The sequence below is a fragment of the Loxodonta africana genome, chromosome 24, assembly GCF_030014295.1.
Source record: "Loxodonta africana isolate mLoxAfr1 chromosome 24, mLoxAfr1.hap2, whole genome shotgun sequence".
NCBI lineage: Eukaryota > Metazoa > Chordata > Mammalia > Proboscidea > Elephantidae > Loxodonta > Loxodonta africana.
Window position 1 is genome coordinate 34,121,380 of NC_087365.1, and position 18,829 is coordinate 34,140,208.

The 18,829-nt window shown below is 46.4% G+C and overlaps 1 protein-coding gene across 3 annotated transcripts in view; it reads right to left on the reverse strand.

The window, feature by feature from the left end:
• Positions 1 to 13,669, reverse strand: part of GGT7 (gamma-glutamyltransferase 7) — a 28,656-nt gene extending 14,987 nt beyond the window's left edge. For all 3 annotated transcript variants that reach the window (XM_064276009.1, XM_064276008.1, XM_064276007.1), the window contains exons 1-5: positions 13,498 to 13,669; positions 3,225 to 3,460; positions 2,743 to 2,894; positions 1,364 to 1,481; positions 11 to 78 (exon numbers count right to left, since the gene is read on the reverse strand). In XM_064276009.1, coding sequence (XP_064132079.1) covers positions 11 to 78; positions 1,364 to 1,481; positions 2,743 to 2,894; positions 3,225 to 3,460; positions 13,498 to 13,666 — 743 coding nt within the window. In that variant the 5' untranslated portion in view covers positions 13,667 to 13,669. The remainder of the gene's footprint in view (positions 1 to 10; positions 79 to 1,363; positions 1,482 to 2,742; positions 2,895 to 3,224; positions 3,461 to 13,497) is intronic.
• Between the last annotated feature and the right edge of the window lie 5,160 nt (positions 13,670 to 18,829).

The following is an 18,829-nucleotide window of genomic DNA, read 5'->3' on the forward strand; positions in this document are numbered from 1 at the left end:
GAGTCTTTACCTGCCATAGAGCTGGTGAGCTTCGTAAAGCCCCTTCACCATTCCGGGGACCCCCACCAAGAGCCCAGGCTGGGCGAGGCGGGCAGGCGAGGGAGAGAGGAGACCAGGTCACTGGAAGGGGGGGGCTGGGCTGAACTCCGCAGAGCCCCAAGCCAGGGATGGGGGCTGGCACAGGGAGAGACACAGGCCAAGTATCCCAGGGGAGGGACAAGCTCTCCCCAGCAGTCACCCCAAGGGTGGAGGTAGGTCATAGTCCTCCCCCTCCCCCATGGTATTCCACCCATCCCATCTCCCTGACTTCCGATCAACAAATACAGAAAGGCCTTTATCTAGCATAGCTGAGAGATTTATAAATTAAGGAAAGACACAGCCAATTTAGATGGAAACCTGTCTACACTGGATTATACCTACCCCTGCTTTTTTAAATGATGGACAAGGAACCTTCATTTAACCGTTTATCATTCCATCATTACTCTGAGCTGTGATAAAACTCAGACCTGTGTTTGGCTTTTGGCACTGCACTAAATATCCCCCTTTTAAGTTCTCGTATCTATTTTTCTGAGTTTTCTTTCCCCTTTTGCTCTCAGCTGATAGTGGATTTCTTTCTAGCAATTGCTCTCTAATCTTCCAATATGTTATCAACTAGGAAAGTTAGAGTGAACAAACCTAGAGTGAGGTGTGTGTACGTTAATGCGGCAACTCTGTGACATCTCCTTGGGCAGCCCAGTGGCCTTTGTCCTTCCCTTCTATGTGTCAGATAGGCAAGGCTGCCAGGGATTTAAGGCGTTGCGGTATTGCCTGTTACCAACCACCCAGATTTCTTGTTCGTTATTTTGGGGTTGCCTATCTCCTTTATGGAGCCCTGGTGGCACAGTGGTTAAGAACTCAGCTGCTAACCAAAAAGGCTGGCAGTTCGAATCCACCAGCCGCTCTCTGGCAACCCCATGGGGCAGTTCTACTCTGTCCTACAGGTCACTGTGAGTCGGAACCAACTCAACAGCAACAGGTTTGGTTTTGGTCTCCTTCATAGCCTAAGAGTGTCCTGCTCAACTCTTTTTCCCGCCCCTATGGTGCCACAGTGGTTAAGCACTCAGCTGCTAACCAAAAGTTTGGCAGTTCAAACCCACTAGCCACTCCATGGAAGAAAAATGTGGCAGTCTGCTTCCCTAAAGACTACAGCCTTGGAAACCCTATGGGGCAGTTCTACCCTGTCCTATAAGGTCACTATAAGTCAGAATTGACTCCAGGGCACACAACAACAAGACAGTAAATACTCAGCAAATTAATGCCTGGGTTAGCAGAAGGGCTGTTGAAGGGAGACCTCTTGGTGCCCTCTTCCCACCAGGGTCCCCACCTTGGTCTCCCAGAATCTCTGCAGGGCCTCCTCCCTGAGAGCCCCTGGTGCGGACTCCCGGAAATCAATCAGTCGGCTCTTATTTCGCCGGATGTCATGTACCAGCATCACACCCCCTCTAGGAGAGACACAGAAAGGGGAGGGTGATAAAATGCCAACTCTCTGAGCAATTAACCTGCCAACCCCCAACCCCCAATGGCAAGGGTTGTAGGCTCAGTCTGTCATCTGGGGTCAGGTTCTGTGCCCCTACCCAGCAGGGATTCAGAGACTCAGCCACGCTGCTAGGGTGGGAAGTGAAGTTGAGGAGGTTGAGGACCCAGGGTACATGTACCTCTTCCAGTCTGTCATTGGAGACTTTAATCCCTGATTAGAAAAAACCCAGAGACTGGGAGAGCAGGATGTTCTGCCCCCCACCCCCACCCAAAGCTGGGCCCCTGCCAGCTTCCTGCACCTGCCTCCTGGGTGTGTCACCTCCCCCAGGACTGGATTATGTAAGTACAGATTGGGCAAAACCAAAAGGGGAGTTTCTTGGTAGGGTCTGGAGAGCTGGTTTTGTAGGAGCTGAGATGTGAACTTTGTCAGCTTGTCCCTTTTCTCTGACTTGTTTTCATCTAAGATAGGGGCTGCACAGTCAAATGCCTACAGTGAAGTGATGAGGAAAATGAATGTAGGACAGACATACAATCAGGAGTGCTAGATCATGGCAGAGTGGACAGCACTTGCCCATTGGGGAAGCAATTTCTACTCAGCTCCAGCTAATTGAAGCCACATGGGAATATGGGTCCAGTGTTACCAGATCTCCTAAATGTCTAAGAGATGTTGGAAATTTGGATTTTTTGTATGAAAATTCTCTTTTTAACAATAGCAATGAATTAAAAAAAAAATTTTTTTTAAGCGTGCAAACTGAAACAGTCTGTGTGCTCGGTGTGGCCCGTGGGTGACCAATCTGTAACTTTAGTTTTAAAGAGTTCTTAGCTTGGGGTGTGGTACTGTATACAGAAAGCTGCACCTGTATTTTTGGAGAACAGAGGGTCCATAGCTTTCATCAGATACACAGGTATTTGTGACCCTAAAATTTTAAGGCTCACTGTCTTGAGAACGGCATACCCTCACCTGTGTACCTCACGTCACAGTTTCCAAATTTCCTTTCCTAGTAAAGCAGCTTCTAAGAACACCTCCAGATATACCATCCGGTAGCTTTGCTACTCTGACTCCATCCAAGGAAAAGGGAGTGAGATTGGGAGCAGAAAGAAAATGCGCAAGGAATCGGGCCTTAGCTGCCCCTCTGCCCATACTGGAAAATCCCGGTGAGGCTTACAGACCAGGAGGGAAAAAGTAGGTCTGCGTGACCCCAACCTCTACAGCTGGATGGTCCTTACCCGCCCAGGCCTGAGCTGTGTGGGGCAACGATCCCTAAACACATGGCAGCTGCCACGGCCGCATCCACCGAAGATCCCTGCTTACTGAGCACCTCGATGCCCAGCGATGTGCAGCGGGCAGCATCGGTCACCACTGCACCCTGTTGGAAGATCTGGGGGAAGAGGAGACTAGGTGGGGGCAGTAGGAACCCCCTGCCTCCCTAAGACCCCTCCACCAACTCCAGAACCTCCACAGAGGGTGGGGGTGGGAGCCCTGCCCTCTCATCCTTTTGATTCTCCCCTAAGACCCCTCCCTCATTACCACATATCCCTCCTACCTGATTGGGTCTCTTCCTTGCTCTGACCCCTCATGCCCCAGAATCGCTTCCTTTGGGATCTCTTCTCCCTTTCCTTTTCCTAGCCCCCTTCCCCCAGTCTTCTCAAGTGCTCCCTCATGCCCCTTCCTTCCCAGTTCCCTCCCTCTGCCCCATGGTCCCCCTCACCTGGGGGTCCCCGAAGTAGATCTGCATGATGAGCGCCACAGTGACACCCGTGGCGAAGGTGAGGCAGGCAGTGACGATGACAGTAAGCCCGTCCTGGCGGCAGGAGCACTCAGCCGCTGCAGCCGAGAACGGGTCCTTGCGAGTCTCCCGAAGTGGAGACCCATCGGGGCTACCCATCTCTGATGATGACGACGGCAGTCGCTGCAGCCTTGCCGATTTCAGGAAGGAGTCTGGGTCTGCAGGCCGCCGGGAAGGGGGGAGGGCAGGACGGGGGTCGGTCTGGGCGTCCCCTACCCGCCCCTGTTTGCTCTTCAGGCGGGTCTATTCCGCGTGCCCTTCCTCCACAGCCAAACCCCACTACAAGCCCTGCTCACCTTTCAGCGTCTCCTCACGCACCCCAGAGTGGGCGGAGGCAGCGGTCCCCAGCTGAGAAAAGACAGGGACCACCAACTGGGCTGGAGTCCAGCCCTGACCGATACCTAGGTCAACTTTCCCTGGACCCAGGACTGAGAACACTTCCTGGAGTGGCATGGGGGCGGTTCGGCCCTCCCAGGAAACCAGATCCTGCCTGAGCTGGGGCCCAGCCTCCTGTGTAAGAAGAAGGCAGCTACTTAAACTGAGTGGGCAGACTCTGGTTTCCATTATTCATTCATTCATTCAACTAATATGCACAGCCTGTTATATGTCTGGCCCTATGCTAGGTACTAGAAGAAGCTACAGATAATTTCTGCTCTCGCGTTGTTCACAGACAATAAACAAGCAAACAAAAACAAAGCTTTTGAGTGGATCCTGACTCATAGTGACCCTATGGGACACAGTAGAACTGCCCCAGAGTTTCCAAGGAGCACCTGGTAGATTTGAAGTGCCCACCTTTTGGTTAACAGCCATAGCACTTAACTACTATACCATCAGGGTTTCCCAAGTAAACAAAGGAGTACATAATTACAAGTTGTGGCAGGTGCTATGAAGACAAAGAAGGATGGGAGATGATAGAGAATAATGGTGGAGGGCTACCTAGCTGGGGAAATCAGGGAAGGCCTCTCTGTGGAGGTGACTTTGAGGCTGAGAACAGGGATGAGACCGACCCAGCCACATGTAGAACAAGTGGTGTGTGTGTGCGTGTGTAAAGTGTTCCAGAAAGTGGGAACAGTAGGTACAAAGGCCCTAATGTGGGAATGAGCTTGAGGTATTAGAAGAAAATAATCAAGGTCTGGGTCACTTGGGTATAGGGGCAGGGGTGGAGTCTAGGCCAGAGCCATTGGACTATGTGGGCCTAGTGAAGAGCCTGAATTTTACCCTAAGAGTGGTAAGGGGCCACTGGAAAGTTTTACGAATGTAAAGCCATCTGTTTTGTGTTTTAAAAAGATTCTTCTGGCTGCTCTCTGGAGAATGGATGGGAGGACAATAATAGTGGGAGCTGGGGAAACCTGAAAGCCACTCACTTCCTGGGTGACTGACTATAAGCAAATCTATGAGCCTCACCTTCTCTTATCCTAATAATGGGGCTAACCCCTACCTGGCAGGATGGGTGCAAGGATTCCAAGAGATGATGTATACCAGGTACCCTGTAAGTGGTCACTCAAAAGTTATTTCCATTCCTTTCCCACCTTGGCCAGGGCTGGGACCTGAGTCCATCCCAGAGTTCCCTCTTCTGGGTGCTGTTAGCTTTGAATCCAGGTCCCTAAATGGAGGAAAGGTCCTGGGTGTTTGTGAACAGTAAAGAAATAGTCTGGTACTTTGACCTTAATACCTTGCTGCACTCACCATTTTTTAAAAAGTTAATTTATTCAGTAAATATTTTTTAAGCACCTACTACTCTGCACTAGAAGTATAACCTCTTTAAAAGTCTGTGTGATAATACTAAAAATTGACTATGTTGTACTTTTCTGTTTAAATACTATCGTGGCTTATCAATGCCTACATGATAAAATCTAAGCTTCTTGGCCTGGTGTTCAAGGCCCTCCATGATCCATACCATACCCCCCCCACTTTAGTATAAATAAGAAACCACATATATAGATAAAAATGCTGATACATGCAAAACATTTTAAGAAATCATTTATGGTGTTTACTTTTGGGAAAAGATTCTGAAGGTGTAAATGAGATGGGGTGGGAGAATTTTTATTTGAAATCTTTTACCACATATATATTTATTTGATTAAAAAAAAATAAATGCATTTTTAAATAAAAAGGAAAAAAGTTCCCTCCTTGAATGGGAGGAGACAGGGATGGAGAAAGGGATTTTTACTTTTCTTTACTGTTAACTTTTTTTTTTAACTATGAACATGTAATTTGCTTTTAAATTTTTATCTTTAAAAAAGAAACTTTTCTGCGAGCTTCCCTCAGTTTACCATATTTGCTCCTAACCCTAAGCAGCAGAGTGTATAAATAAAACTGGAATTCATTCAATAAACAGATGTTAAATACCTGCTGTGGCACAGAACTCTCCTCGGCCCCTAAAACCCTAGGTTTCAAAAGAAATGCAGGGAAGGGCCTTGAACTTATATGTATTGATGCTGACTATACACCAGGCACTTTACATACATTTCCTCACTGAAATGGTCCCATGACTTTATGAGATAAGCCCTACTCTCCCCACTTTACAGATGAAGAAACTGAGTCTGAAAAAGGTGATAATGTCTGCTCAAGGTCATAAAGTAACTAAGCGTCAGAACCAAGATTCTGTGTAACTCAATAGACTCCTTTTCATTGCTCCACATAGCATCAGGAGCTGTTTCCATCCTCAAAAACCAACCTTATAAGCTAATTCTAATTGACATTTCCCAGTACTTGTCCTTAAATCTGTTTTCTCCACTTAGAGCTGAAGAGTCAGAAGGTAAAATGCCTCCATCAGAGCTGGATCTATTCAAGGGCTCCCTATTCCAACCATTTAGTCAATCATTAAATTATTCATTTATTCAATAAACATATTTACAGACTACCTACTACATTTGCTGATGTGGCACGACTCAAAATGAGAAGAAACAGCTGCAAACATCCATTAATAATCAGAACCTGGAATGTATGAAGTATGAATCTAGGAAAATTGGAAATTGTCAAAAATGAAATGGAACACTTAAACATCGATATCCTTGCCATTAGTGAGCTGAAATGGACTGGTATTGGCCATTTTGAACCGGACAATCATATAGTCTACTGTGCTGGGAATGACAATTCGAAGAGGAATGGTGTTGCATTCATCATCAAAGAGAACGTTTGAAGATCTATCCTGAAGTACAACGCTGTCAGTGATAGGGTAATATCCATACGCCTACAAGGAAGACCAGTTAATACGACTATTATTCAAATTTACGCACCAACCACTAAGGCCAAAGATGAAGAAATAGAAGATTTTTCTCAGTTGCTACAGTCTGAAATTGATCAAACATGCCATCAAGATGCATAGATTATTACTGGTGATTGGAATGCGAAAGTTGGAAACAAAGAAGGATCAGTAGTTGGAAAATATGGCCTTGGTGATAGAAACAATGCCGGAGATCAAATGATAGAATTTTGCAAGACCAACAACTTCTTCATTGCAAATACCTTCTTTCACCAACATAAATGGCGACTATACACATGGACCTCGCCAGATGGAACACACAGAAACCAAACTGACTACATCTGTGGAAAGAGACGATGGAAATGCTCAATATCATCAGTCAGAACGAGGCCAGGGGCCGACTGTGGAACAGACCATCAATTGCTCATATGTAAGTTCAGGCTAAAACTGAAGAAAATCAGAGCAAGTCCACGAGAGCTAAAATATGACCTTGAGTATATCCCACCTGAATTCAGAGACCATCTCAAGAATAGATTTGACGCATTGAACACTAGTGACTGCAGACCAGACGAGTTGTGGAATGACATCAAGGACATCATCCATGAAGAAAGCAAGAGGTCACTGAAAAGACAGGAAGGAAAGAAAAGACCAAGATGGATGTCAGAGGAGACTCTGAAACTTGCTCTTGAGTGTCAAGCAACTGAAGCAAAAGGAAGAATTGATGAAGTAAAAGAACTGAACAGAAGATTTCAAAGGGCCTCTAGAGAAGACAAAGTCAAGTATTATAATGACATGTGCAAAGAGCTGGAGACGGAAAACCAAAAGGAAAGAACACACTTGGTGCTTCTCAAGCTGAAAGAACTGAAGAAAAAATTCAAGCTTCGAGTTGCAATAGTGAAGGATTCCATGGGGAAAATATTAAACAAAGCAGGAAGCATCAAAAGAAGATGGAAGGAATACACAGAGTCATCATACCAAAAAGAATTAGTCAATATCCAACCATTTCAAGAGGTGGCATATGATCAGGAACTGATGGTACTGAAGGAAGACGTCCAAGCTGCTCTGAAGGCATTGGTGAAAAACAAGGCTCCAGAAATTGATGGAATATCAATTGAGATGTTTCAACAAACAGATGCAACACTGGAGGTGCTCACTCGTCTATTCCAAGAAATATGGAAGACAGCTTCCTGGCCAACTGACTGGAAGAGATCCATATTTATGTCTATTCCCAAGAAAGGCGATCCAACCACATGTGGAAATTATAGAACAATATCATTAATATCACATGCAAGCAAAATTTTGCTGAAGATCATTCAAAAATGGCTGCAGCAGTATATCGACAGGGAACTGCCTGAAATTCAGGCTGGTTTCCGAAGAGGACACGGAACCAGGGATATCATTGCTGATGTCAGATGGATCCTGGCTGAAAGCAGTGAATACCACAAAGGTGTTTACCTGTGTTTTATTGACTATGCAAAGGCATTTGACTCTGTGGATCATAACAAACTATGGGTAACACTGCAAAGAATGGGAATTCCAGAATATTTAATTGTGCTCATGAGGAACTTTTACATAGATCAAGAGGCAGTTGTTCGGACAGAACAAGGGGATACTGACTGGTTTAAAGTCAGGAAAGATGTGCGTCAGGGTTGTATTCTTTCACCATACCTATTTAATCTGTATGCTGAACAAATAATCCGAGAAGCTGGACTATATGAAGAAGAACGGAGCATCAGGATTGGAGGAAGACTCATTAACAACCTGCGTTATGCAGATGACACAACCTTGCTTGCTGAAAATGAAGAGGACTTGAAGCACTTACTAATGAAGATCAAAGACCACAGCCTTCAGTATGGATTACACCTCAACATAAAGAAAACAAAAATCCAAGATTGAAGTTGTCAAGCAGTTCATTTTACTTGGATCCACAATCAACAGCCATGGAAGCAGCAGTCAAGAAATCAAAAGACGCATTGCATTGGGTAAATCTGCTGCAAAGGACCTCTTCAAAGTGTTGAAGAGCAAAGATGTCACCCTGAAGACTAAGATGCGCCTGACCCAAGCCATGGTATGTTCAATCCCATCATATGCATGTGAAAGGTGGACAATGAATAAGGAAGACCGAAGAAGAACTGACACCTTTGAATTGTGGTGTTGGCGAAGAATATTGAATATACCATGGACTGCCAAAAGAACAAACAAATCTGCCTTGGTAGAAGTGCGGCCAGAATGCTCCTTAGAGGTAAGGATGGCGAGACTGCATCTTACATACTTTGGACATGTTGTCAGGAGGGATCAGTCCCTGGAGAAGGACATCATGCTTGGCAGAGTACACGGTCAGCGGAAAAGAGGAAGATCCTCAACAAGGTGGACTAACACAGTGGCTGCAACAATGAGCTCAAGCATAACAATGATTGTAAGGATGGCGCAGGACCGGGCAGTGTTTTCGTTCTGTTTTGCATAGGGTCGCTATCAGTTGGAACCGACTCGACGGCACCTAACAACAACAACAACAACGTACTATGTGCACTGTGCAAAAGCTGGAGCAATAATACCAATGTATAAAAGCAACAGCAGGACAATGGGAAAAGGTTCGTTTGGGATCAGGGGAAACAAGTCTTTTTGAAGAAAGATCATGAATTTAATTTTGGCTATTTTGAATTTGTGGGAAACCAGGAGGAGCTGTCTAGAGGTGGCTGGCCTAGTATACATCTTATTTTTATCTGCTTAGACGACATTCCCCATTCTTATTGTATGAGTACCCCAATTTTCTTTTAGGGGTCACCCTCTCCCCTCTCTGAGCTAACTGCTTCATTCCTAAGCAGAGTAGGTATATGACCCAGGTCTGGTCAATCAGAACAGGCACCCCTTATACAGTGATTGGTTCAGAAACAGGCATGTGATCAAAACCAGGTCAATGAGACTCAAACCTTGTGCTTCTGCTGGAACTATTAAGCAAGAGAAAGGCTCTCTTTCCGTCTATGTTGCTAAGTTGGTAGGATGTAATCCTGTAGCTGTTGGAGGCATCTTGCCATCGCAACATGATAGGCTTTCTGAAGATGAAGCCAACAAAAAGAAAGGCAGAGAAAAAGATGACTGAAGCCAATTCTTTTTCAGGCACCTGAATCCAGCTAAGGAGTCCCTGAGTGGTGCGAGTGGTTAAGCGCTTAGCTATTAACCGAAAGGTTGGTGGTTTGATCCATCCAGAGGCTCCTCAAAAGAAAGGCCTGGCGATCTATTTCTAAAAGATCAAAGCCATTGAAAACCCCATGGAGCACAATTCTACTCTGAACACATGGGTCTCCATGAGTTGGAATCAACTTGACAGTAACTTTTTTTTTTCTGGGATCCAGCTATGCCTGAAGCCTGGCATCCTTGGACTTTCCAGTTATGCTACCCAATAAACCACGGCACTGGGTTTTGTTTTTTTACCCAATAAAGTTCTCTTTTTAAATTTAGCTCAGCTTTAGCTGAGTTTATAACAAAATGCAAACAAACAAACAAAAAAACCCCAACACAAAACAAAAAACCCTGGGCAGAGTTGACTATGTAGGTCCAGAGCTCAGGAGAGAGATCTCGGATGGAGGTTGAGTTTATCCCTGGCTTGCTCGCTCTCTTAAGAGGAGAATACTAAAGATTTTTGAACCAGGAATGACATGATCAGAAGGGCAGAGTGGTGGATGGATTGGGGTAAATGGGAAGAGGCAGGAGGCAGGAATAGTAGCTAGGAGCCTATGAGGTAATACAAGTAAGAGAAGGACGGTGGCTTAGTCTACAGTGGTAGTGACAGGAGTGGTTAGGGAGAGACGGATGTGAAAAACATTTAGAGGGGGTCAGAGAACACCTGATCACCATTTGGAAGTGAGAGCATTCGGGGAAGTCAAGGATGGCTCCTGGGTTTCTACCATGGATGAATGGCAGTGTCATTAACTGATAATGACATTAGGAGAAGAGCAGGACTGTGGGTAAGAGATGATGACTTCAACAAAGGACATACTGAAGGTGAGGCACTGCAGTGCGACAGATCGCTTTTGTGTGGCCATGGTCTTGTAACTCCCACCCAATTGACTGGGTGTGACTGTGCATAGGGTAATTGTGGCCCACCAAGGGGATTGGTTAGTTTTGCCATCCTGCTGGGCATCCCAATGGCAGGAAAGAGAGGATCAGGATCCCACAACCACCAAGGAAGGAGAGCCAAGAGTGGGGGGTGTCCTTTGGACCCGGGATCCCTGCACTAAGAAGCTCCTGGAACCAGGAGCCGGAGACAGAGAGAGCTGTAACACTGAAGACAGCAAGAAGCGATGGCAGAGAAACAGCAGCAAGAGAGACTGGAAGAAGGCGCAGTGGGCTTCCCAGCCCACAGAGTGAAAGAAATGAGTGCCTTTGGGCCAAGGTTTGCAGGCAGAGTTGGGTGCCTCTGGGCACTTATTGGCAGAGCTAAAAGAGCTTTGATAACACTTGCCTGAGCAGGACAGATGCCCACAGCCAGGGAGAGGCCTGCCTGTGAGCATGGCTGGGAAGAGGCTGTCCTGATGGAAGAACTGTATTCTGAGTGTTCCTCAACCTGAATTGTAACAGTTACTTCTCTAATAAACCCTATAATCATGAGTATTGTCTGTGAGTTCTGTGTGGCCACTGCAATGAATTTTGAACCCAGCAAAGAAGTAGAGAATGCCATGGGAGGGACAGCTGGTGTCAGATTTGGTAAAGATGGTGGAGAGGGGAGGCATGTCTGACCTCCGCCTCATAGGAATCAGCCTTGGGCTGTTGATCTTGATTCTCCTTTCCCCCTGTGAAGTTAAGAAGAGGTCAGGCTCTGCCCCCATGCTATTTTTACAGGCATTTACAGGACATTTAGAGGCAGATGCCTGGGAGAAAGAGTAATTCATGGGACTGGAGCTCGGGAGAGATGAAAGAAAGTGTTTCCCCAATCTCAGAGCAGTACCCATACAACTCTATTTTCCACAGGGCCTGATAGGTGCCTGGCACTTAGTTCTGCGCAGCAACAGGCTAGAGGCTAGCAGGGCACAACCAAGGTCCTGGCTAAGAGGATAGGGCAGTGCCACTAGGTGGCACCATCAGGATGGGAACACAGGAATGGCCATATTAGCTAGCAGGCTGGTCCAGCTAGGCCAAAGAGCCTTGGAAGTAGGGCTGGGGGACATGACATTAAAATGATTACACAGATAGGACAGCAAGGTCCTTAAAACCTATAAGGCAGGTCCCTTGGAGCCTTGGTGAGCAACCTTGGCAAAAGGGTGCAGGTTCCCTGAAGTTCGGATGACCAGGGTACCTGCTGGATTTCTGTACAAATGAAGGCAGAGCCTGTATTGAACTCCTCAAGGTACTCCCTGAGGCTTGGGAAATCCCTCCCCTGCCTTTCGTTCATCCTGCAATCTTCTCCCTTGCTCAGTTATTCATTCAACAACTATTTCTTGAGTGTCCACCACATGGTAGGCACTGTGCTAGATGCTAAAGAAAGGGTGATAAATAGTCATGATCCCTGCCTTCATGAGGCTTACAGACAGAGTCATCACACAATCACACAAATAATCACAGGCTGTGATAAATGCTAAGACATTTATAACAGGGCCAAAAGAAAACACAGATTAGGAGAGAGAGGTATTCCCTGATAAACTGGAAGAGGAAACTAAGGCCTAGGACAGGGTAGTTGTGCCCATTGTCACACAGTCAGGCAGTGTTGGGACCAGAAGAGCAATCCTGATCTCTGACCTCCTAAAAGACCTAATTTCATGCTGGTATTTTTTTTTTTTTTATCTATCAGGGCACATTTTCCCACCCCTCTCCCTGCTAACTCCTGACTCCAGGGCTACTCTCTCCGAAAAAGAAGTTTTGATCTGCAATCTTGACATTTGATGCCTGTAAGCCCCACACTCCACCCTCATCCCCATCCATCCCAGGTAGGGTGTAGTCAAGTTAGTAGGGGCTGCTATTCCCCCTGTGGAGGGGGAGAGAATGTGGGGCTGTCAGGCTAGGAGCAGCTATGGAAGGGCCAAGCCATGGAGGGCTGGGCAGAGAAGCGGGATCTGCTAGACTGGTAAGGGATAGGGCTCAAGTGCAGGCACTGGGAGGAAGAGCAAGTAAGGCAGAAGGGTGCTCTAATGCCAGGAAGTGACGTTGAAGGGAAGAGGGATGGAGGATGAAGGATGAAGAATGGAGCTGGACCACATGGACAGGAAGGAGAGCACTAAGGAAGGGTTGCTCAAGGAGCTCTAGACTCCCAGGTCTCCCCCAAACCATGTCTCCTTCCTCCCTAGCCCTCCCCACACTTGCAGTCCTTGAACAGGACTGAGGAGAACATAGTAAAATCCGGGAGCTTGCTTCTTGGGGGGCAGGGTACCTTATCAACATCCCAGCCCGGTCCATGGCTCCAGGGAGGGTGAGGTAATCCACAAGACAGGGATGGCACCCTGCTCTCTAGTCCCCAAGGACTTTGAGAGGTCATGCAGTCCATCCCCCTGTCTCCCAATACCCAGCACGTCCAGACAGTGGGAAACTATTCTTTTTATCCATTCCCTGGACATGAAGACATTTTCAGCTTCTCCCCTCCCCACAATCCCTGGCTGTGAAGCTCTTCTCAAGACCTACCCTCTATCCCTCCTTCTGCAATCTCTGACTTGGTTTCTCCTACCCCCTTCTCCATGGGTAGAGAAAGGCCTCTTCTCTGTGGTAACAGCTGCTCCTTAGGATCTCCCCTCCAACATTTCTTCCATTTTAGTTGGTTCTTCCCAAGAGGTAACCCCAGTCCCTCCTACTGCAGTCCCTGGCATTGTTTTCCCTTGTCGCATCCTAAACCTCTAAGACAGGGATGCACCTCCGCCCCATCAGATATTTAACAGAGTCAAGGGAGAGGTCCAGGAGAAGGGGGGTGAACTAAAGGGATGGAGGCTGGAGGAGGATGCTCCATGCAGATGACGGAGGGCCGGGGACTTCCCGAGGCGGGGCAGGGACGGGGCCAGCGGGCCTCACCAGTCTCAGGGTCTCCCAAGAAGGCGTCCTCGTCCTTGCGGCCCCGCAGCGGGACAGCGGGCGCTGGCTCGTCTTCCGGCAGCCGCGGAAAGCTGGTGATGCTCATGTAGTCCACGGGTGAGTAGGCGCCCAGGGCGCTCTCCTGGCTGGCCTCGTTCTCCGCCGCCATCCTCGCCCGCGCCCCCCAGCAGCGCAGCGCCTGCCGGAAGTGGCTGCGGCGGGGAGGTGGGAGGGGCAGGGGGCGGGGCCTGAGTTCCTGGACCGCCGCGAGGGGGCGTCTCACTCCAGCCCTCGGCAGTGCTCGGGTCAGACTCGTGCCCGTCTGCTTAGCGCGGTCGGCCTCCGAAGGGCACCCGGGTTGGGGTGAGGGTGGATGGAAAGCCTGGAGAGCTGAAACCGGCGGCGCGGGGAGGGGGGCGGACGTGCTGCAAGCGGAGCCACAGTGGCTCCGGGCACCTTATGCTGTCCAGGGGCCACATCTCTTCCTCCTTTTCGTCCGAGCTAGCATGTTTCTTAGACCCCAAACACCGTTTTCGGATCCCAGACTTTTCCTCTGACCCCGAACTCGTCTTTGGATTCCAGACCTCCCTCCTCGAACTGCAGACCCTTCCAATGAGCACAACCACCCCCTCGACCTCGGATTCTTTCTGTGACTCCAAACACCTTGGACCCTAGACTCACTTCTGGAACCCCCGTCCCCTCCTTGGACTCCAAGATCCTTCTCCTGTGACATCAGACATCTCCGCCGACCCCTTACCCTTCTTTCGACTTCAGACTCCGCCTTTAACCCTAGACCCTTTAACCTATGTATATTTTATGTGGTAAAATATATATAATAATTTTTTTGCCATTTTAACCATTTTTAATTGTACAATTCAGTGACTTTAATTACTTTCACCATGTTGTGCAACCATCACCACTATGCGTTTCCAAAAGTTTTTCATCACCCCAAACAAAGGACCCCTTAAGCAATAATTCCCCATTCCCCCCTCCCTCCAGCACCTGGTAACCACTAATAAACTTTTGGTTTCTATGCATTGTCTACTCTAGGTATTTCATATAAGTGGAATAATACGATATTTGTCATTTTGTGTCTGACTTCTTTCTCTTAGCATAATGTTTTCAAGGTTCATCCAGGCATGTATCAGAACTTCATTTCTCTTCATGGCTGAATAATATTCCACTGTATGTACCTATATAGAACGTTTTGTTTATCCTTTCATCTGTTGGTGGACTTTGGGATTGTTTCCACCTTCTAGCTGTTGTGAATACTGCTGCAGTGAACACGGGTGACAAGTATCTGCTTGAGTCGCTGCTTTCAATTTTTTTGAGTATCTACCTAGGAGTGGACTTGCTGGGCCATATGATAATGCTATGTTTAACTTTTTAAGGAACCACCGAACTATGCTCTAAAGTGGCTGCACCATTTTACATTCTCACCAGCAATGCATGAATGTTCTAATTTCTTCACATCCTCACCACACTCATTATTTTCTGTTTTTCTGATAATAGCCATCATAGTGGATATGAAGTGGTATCTTATTGTGGTTTTGATTTGCATTTCCTTGATGACTAATGACGTGGAACGTATTTTCATGTGCTTATTGGCCATTTGGAAACTCTGGTGGAGTAGTGGTTAAGACTACTGGCTGCTAACCAAAAGGCCGACAGTTCAAATTCACCAGGCGCTCCCTGGAAACTCTGTGGGGCAGTTCTAACTCCATCCTATAGGGTCGCTATTTGTTGGAATCGACTCCATGGCAGTGGGTTTTACTGGCCATTGTATACCTTCTTGAGGGAAATGTCTATTCAAATCCTTTGCTCATTTTTTAATTGGTTTGTTTGTCTTATGTTGAGTTGTAGAAGTTCTGTATATATTCTGGCTATTAAACCCTTATCAGATATATGGTAACCAAATATTTTCTCCTCTTCCGTAGATTGTCTCTTCATTTTGTTGATTTAAAAAAAAAAAAAACTTAAAAAACCTTCAATGCACAAAAGTTTTAAATTTTGAAGAAGTCCAATTTATCTGTTTTTTCTTTTGTTGCTTGTGCTTTTGGTTTCATATATGAAAATCCATTTTTAAAAACAGGATCTTGAAATTTCACCTCTGTGTTTTCTTCTGAGAGTTTTATGGTTTTAGTTCTTACAGTTAGATCCTTGATCCATTTTGAGTAAGTTTTCGTATATGACGTGAGGTACGAATTGAACTTCATTCTTGTGCATGCGGAGATCCAGTGTCCCAGCACCATTTGTTGAATGAACTTGACACCCTTGTTGAAAATCACTTGGCCATAGACGTATGGGTTTATTTCTGGACTTTCAATTTTATTCCATTGTTCCATATATTTATCCTTATACCAGTACCATATTGTTTTGATTACTGTAGCTTTATAGCATATCTGAAATTGGGAACGTGAGTCTTCCTACTCTGTTTTCCCCGCCCCCCCTCCCCCGCCCCAAGATTGTTTTGCAGTTTCATATGGATTTGAGGATTGGCTTTTCCATTTCTGAAAAAAATGTCGTTGAAATTTTTACGGGGATTGCATTGACTCTGTAGATTGCTTTCTGTAGTATTGACATCTTAATAACGTTAAGGCTTCTAATCCATTACACAGGATGTCTTTCCATTTATTTAGGTATTCTTTAATTTCTTTCAGTCGTGTTTTATACTTTTCTGTGTACAAGTCTTTCACCTCCCTGGTTAAATTTATTCTTAGTTAATTTATTCTTTTAGATGTTATTGTAAACAGAATTGTTTTCTTAATTTTCTTCTCAGATTGTTTATTGCTGGTATATAGAAACACAAGAGATTTTTTTTCCACAACTGATTTTTGTGTGTTAATCTTGTACCCTGCAATGTTGCTGAATTCATTTGTTATCTCTTGCAGTTTTGTTATCTCTTGTAGCTCTCTTGTGAATTTTGCCTAGACCCTCTCCTTTAACTCCAGTCTTTCCTTTATCCCTAGGCCACTTCTTCACCTCCAGACCCCTCCTCTGACCTTAGAACCCTCCCCAGACCCCCAACACTTCTCAGACTTCTCCTTCAACTGCAATACCTTTGGAAACCCCTGCCCAATCAGCATAGGACAGTGATTCTCAAACTTGGGTGTGTGTTAGGATTGTTTAGAAAACCACTTAAAAAAGCAGATTCCCCAGATTCCACTCCAGAGATCATGATTCAGTAGGCTGGTTTGAGGTCCCTGAACCTGAATATTTAACATCATTTTAAGGGTTTTTAATGTGGTTCTTGAGAAAGAAGTAGCGGTCATGGTTGTAGGGGCAAAGGTCTCTGTTGCCTAGGTATCTGAATTGTATTTCACGAGCTACCACTTAAAAACTGTGATTTTGGACAAGACACTAAATCTGAGTATCAGTTTCTTCATCTGTAAAGTGGAGAGAATAATAGTATCCATCCAGAGGGTTATTGTGAGGATTGCATTGGAAAGAGTATAGTATAGGGTTTGGCACCTAACTGATAAATGTAATTATAATAATTAATATAATTATTATTCCTACCTTAATCTCATGAAGTCTCATCCCATCCATTCTCAAGAATTCCAACACTATAGCTTGTACTACTTCTCTATCTTCAAGGAGAAGTGTTCCTTCCTTTATGAAGCCCCTGGTCCAAACTTCACTGAGCAGTCCAGAGGCAGAGGGAGGAGGCTGGTCAAGCCCCTGGGCAAAGTCCTTTCCTCCCTCCCCAGTCCAGACTACTGGCTGGAAGACAGCTGCTTCAAAATCTATGGTTACAACCCCCGCAGTGCCATCTGTAGACAGGAGAGGGTAGCAGATGGTCAGGAGAAAGGCTGGGAAGAGGGACTAGGGAAAGAGCAGCTCAGAGCTCCGTGTAGGGGTGTGTGTGTGTGTTGGGGATGATGATCATCTGTAGGTAGAAATATGCCGTATTGCATGTGCCTTCCTCCCTACAGTGAGGTTCTTACCTCCTCAGTGAGGTCCATGAGGACTATTACCCTTCAGTGAGATCCAATTCTCCCAGTGGGGCCTGTACCCCTAAATGAAGTATGTGTCCCCTCTGTGGACTCCGTTTTATCAGTGTAGTCAGAGGTCTCTCAGTGGGGTTTGGGTTCCCTCAGTGGGATCCATGTCTCCTTAGTGAAGCCTGTGTGCATTCTCTATATCTTCTAGGGAAATTTCATGTCCCTTCAGTGGGGTCAGGGCCCTTTAATGCCATTCATGCCCTATTATCAGGGTACACAGCCCTTCATTGGGATCTGAGACCCCCTCAGCAAGATCTGTGCTCCCTTAGTGGGGTTCATGTACCCTTGGTGAAGTCTGTGCCCCTTCAGTGAGATTGCTGTTTCCTTGATTAGGTCTCTGTCCCCACAGTGGGGTCCATGTCCACTCTGTGAGATCTGTATCCCTTCAGTGGGCCCTGAAACCGCTCTCAGGTTTGAGTAGGCTTTGACCGTGGGAGTTTTTTTTTTTTTTTTTTTTTTTGTCCAACTTAGAATGTACTATGCTTATGGTCAGCTGAGTGAAAGACAGGGCACAAGTGGGTAAGGAGGCTGGGCTAGAGGGGAGGGGGTCACAAGGCCTTAGCAGGCTTCAGGAAGTAGAGGCTGCCCACTTCTGGCCTCAGAATCGCTTTTAGAGTTAGATACTCAAGGATCCCTCCTGCCTTGACAACCAGCCTGTGGATAGAACGGGGGCTTCTTGATAGTGAGTGCAGGTGGAAGATGGAGGATCCTGCCTGCTGTTACCTTCTTGCTGGGGTGGAGGCGATACAGAGAAGCCAGAGCCCAGGTTGTGGTGGGTCTGTGTGTGTGTTGGGGGGGAGGGGGGTTGGTGAAGTAAAGGGCTTGAGAAGAAGGGAATGTGAAAGATTCCTCCTATTTGCACAGACTTTGGTATTTCATAAGCTTTAGCTTCAACCTGATGGAGCGGTAAAAACAGATCTGGAGTTGGAGTACCTAAGTCTGGCCCTAACTTGGTCACTTACTTGCTCTAGGATCTTGCACAATTTCCTTCCCTTTTTCCTGGGTTTACCATTTGTGGGTTTATTAGCAAACACTTAGAGGGACCTTCTAGTCTTGACTTAATGAGCCTTGTACTTTAGAGCTGGATGGAGATTTGCGGAGGCAAGGGTAGTAAAGACATATCCTCAGGGGCAGGAGAAAATCTGAGCTGGCCCCAGGCAGAGGCTATCTAAGGAAAATAGCGCCTATGGCAAGCTCTGATATTGTGCCCCTCCAGGCATATATCAAGGGTAAGGAGTCCCAGAGGCAATCTCTAAATTGCGCCCCCCTACCCAATTTCAAGACGAATAGACTTTGATAGCGGCAATGTGTCAGCAGAAACACCTTCC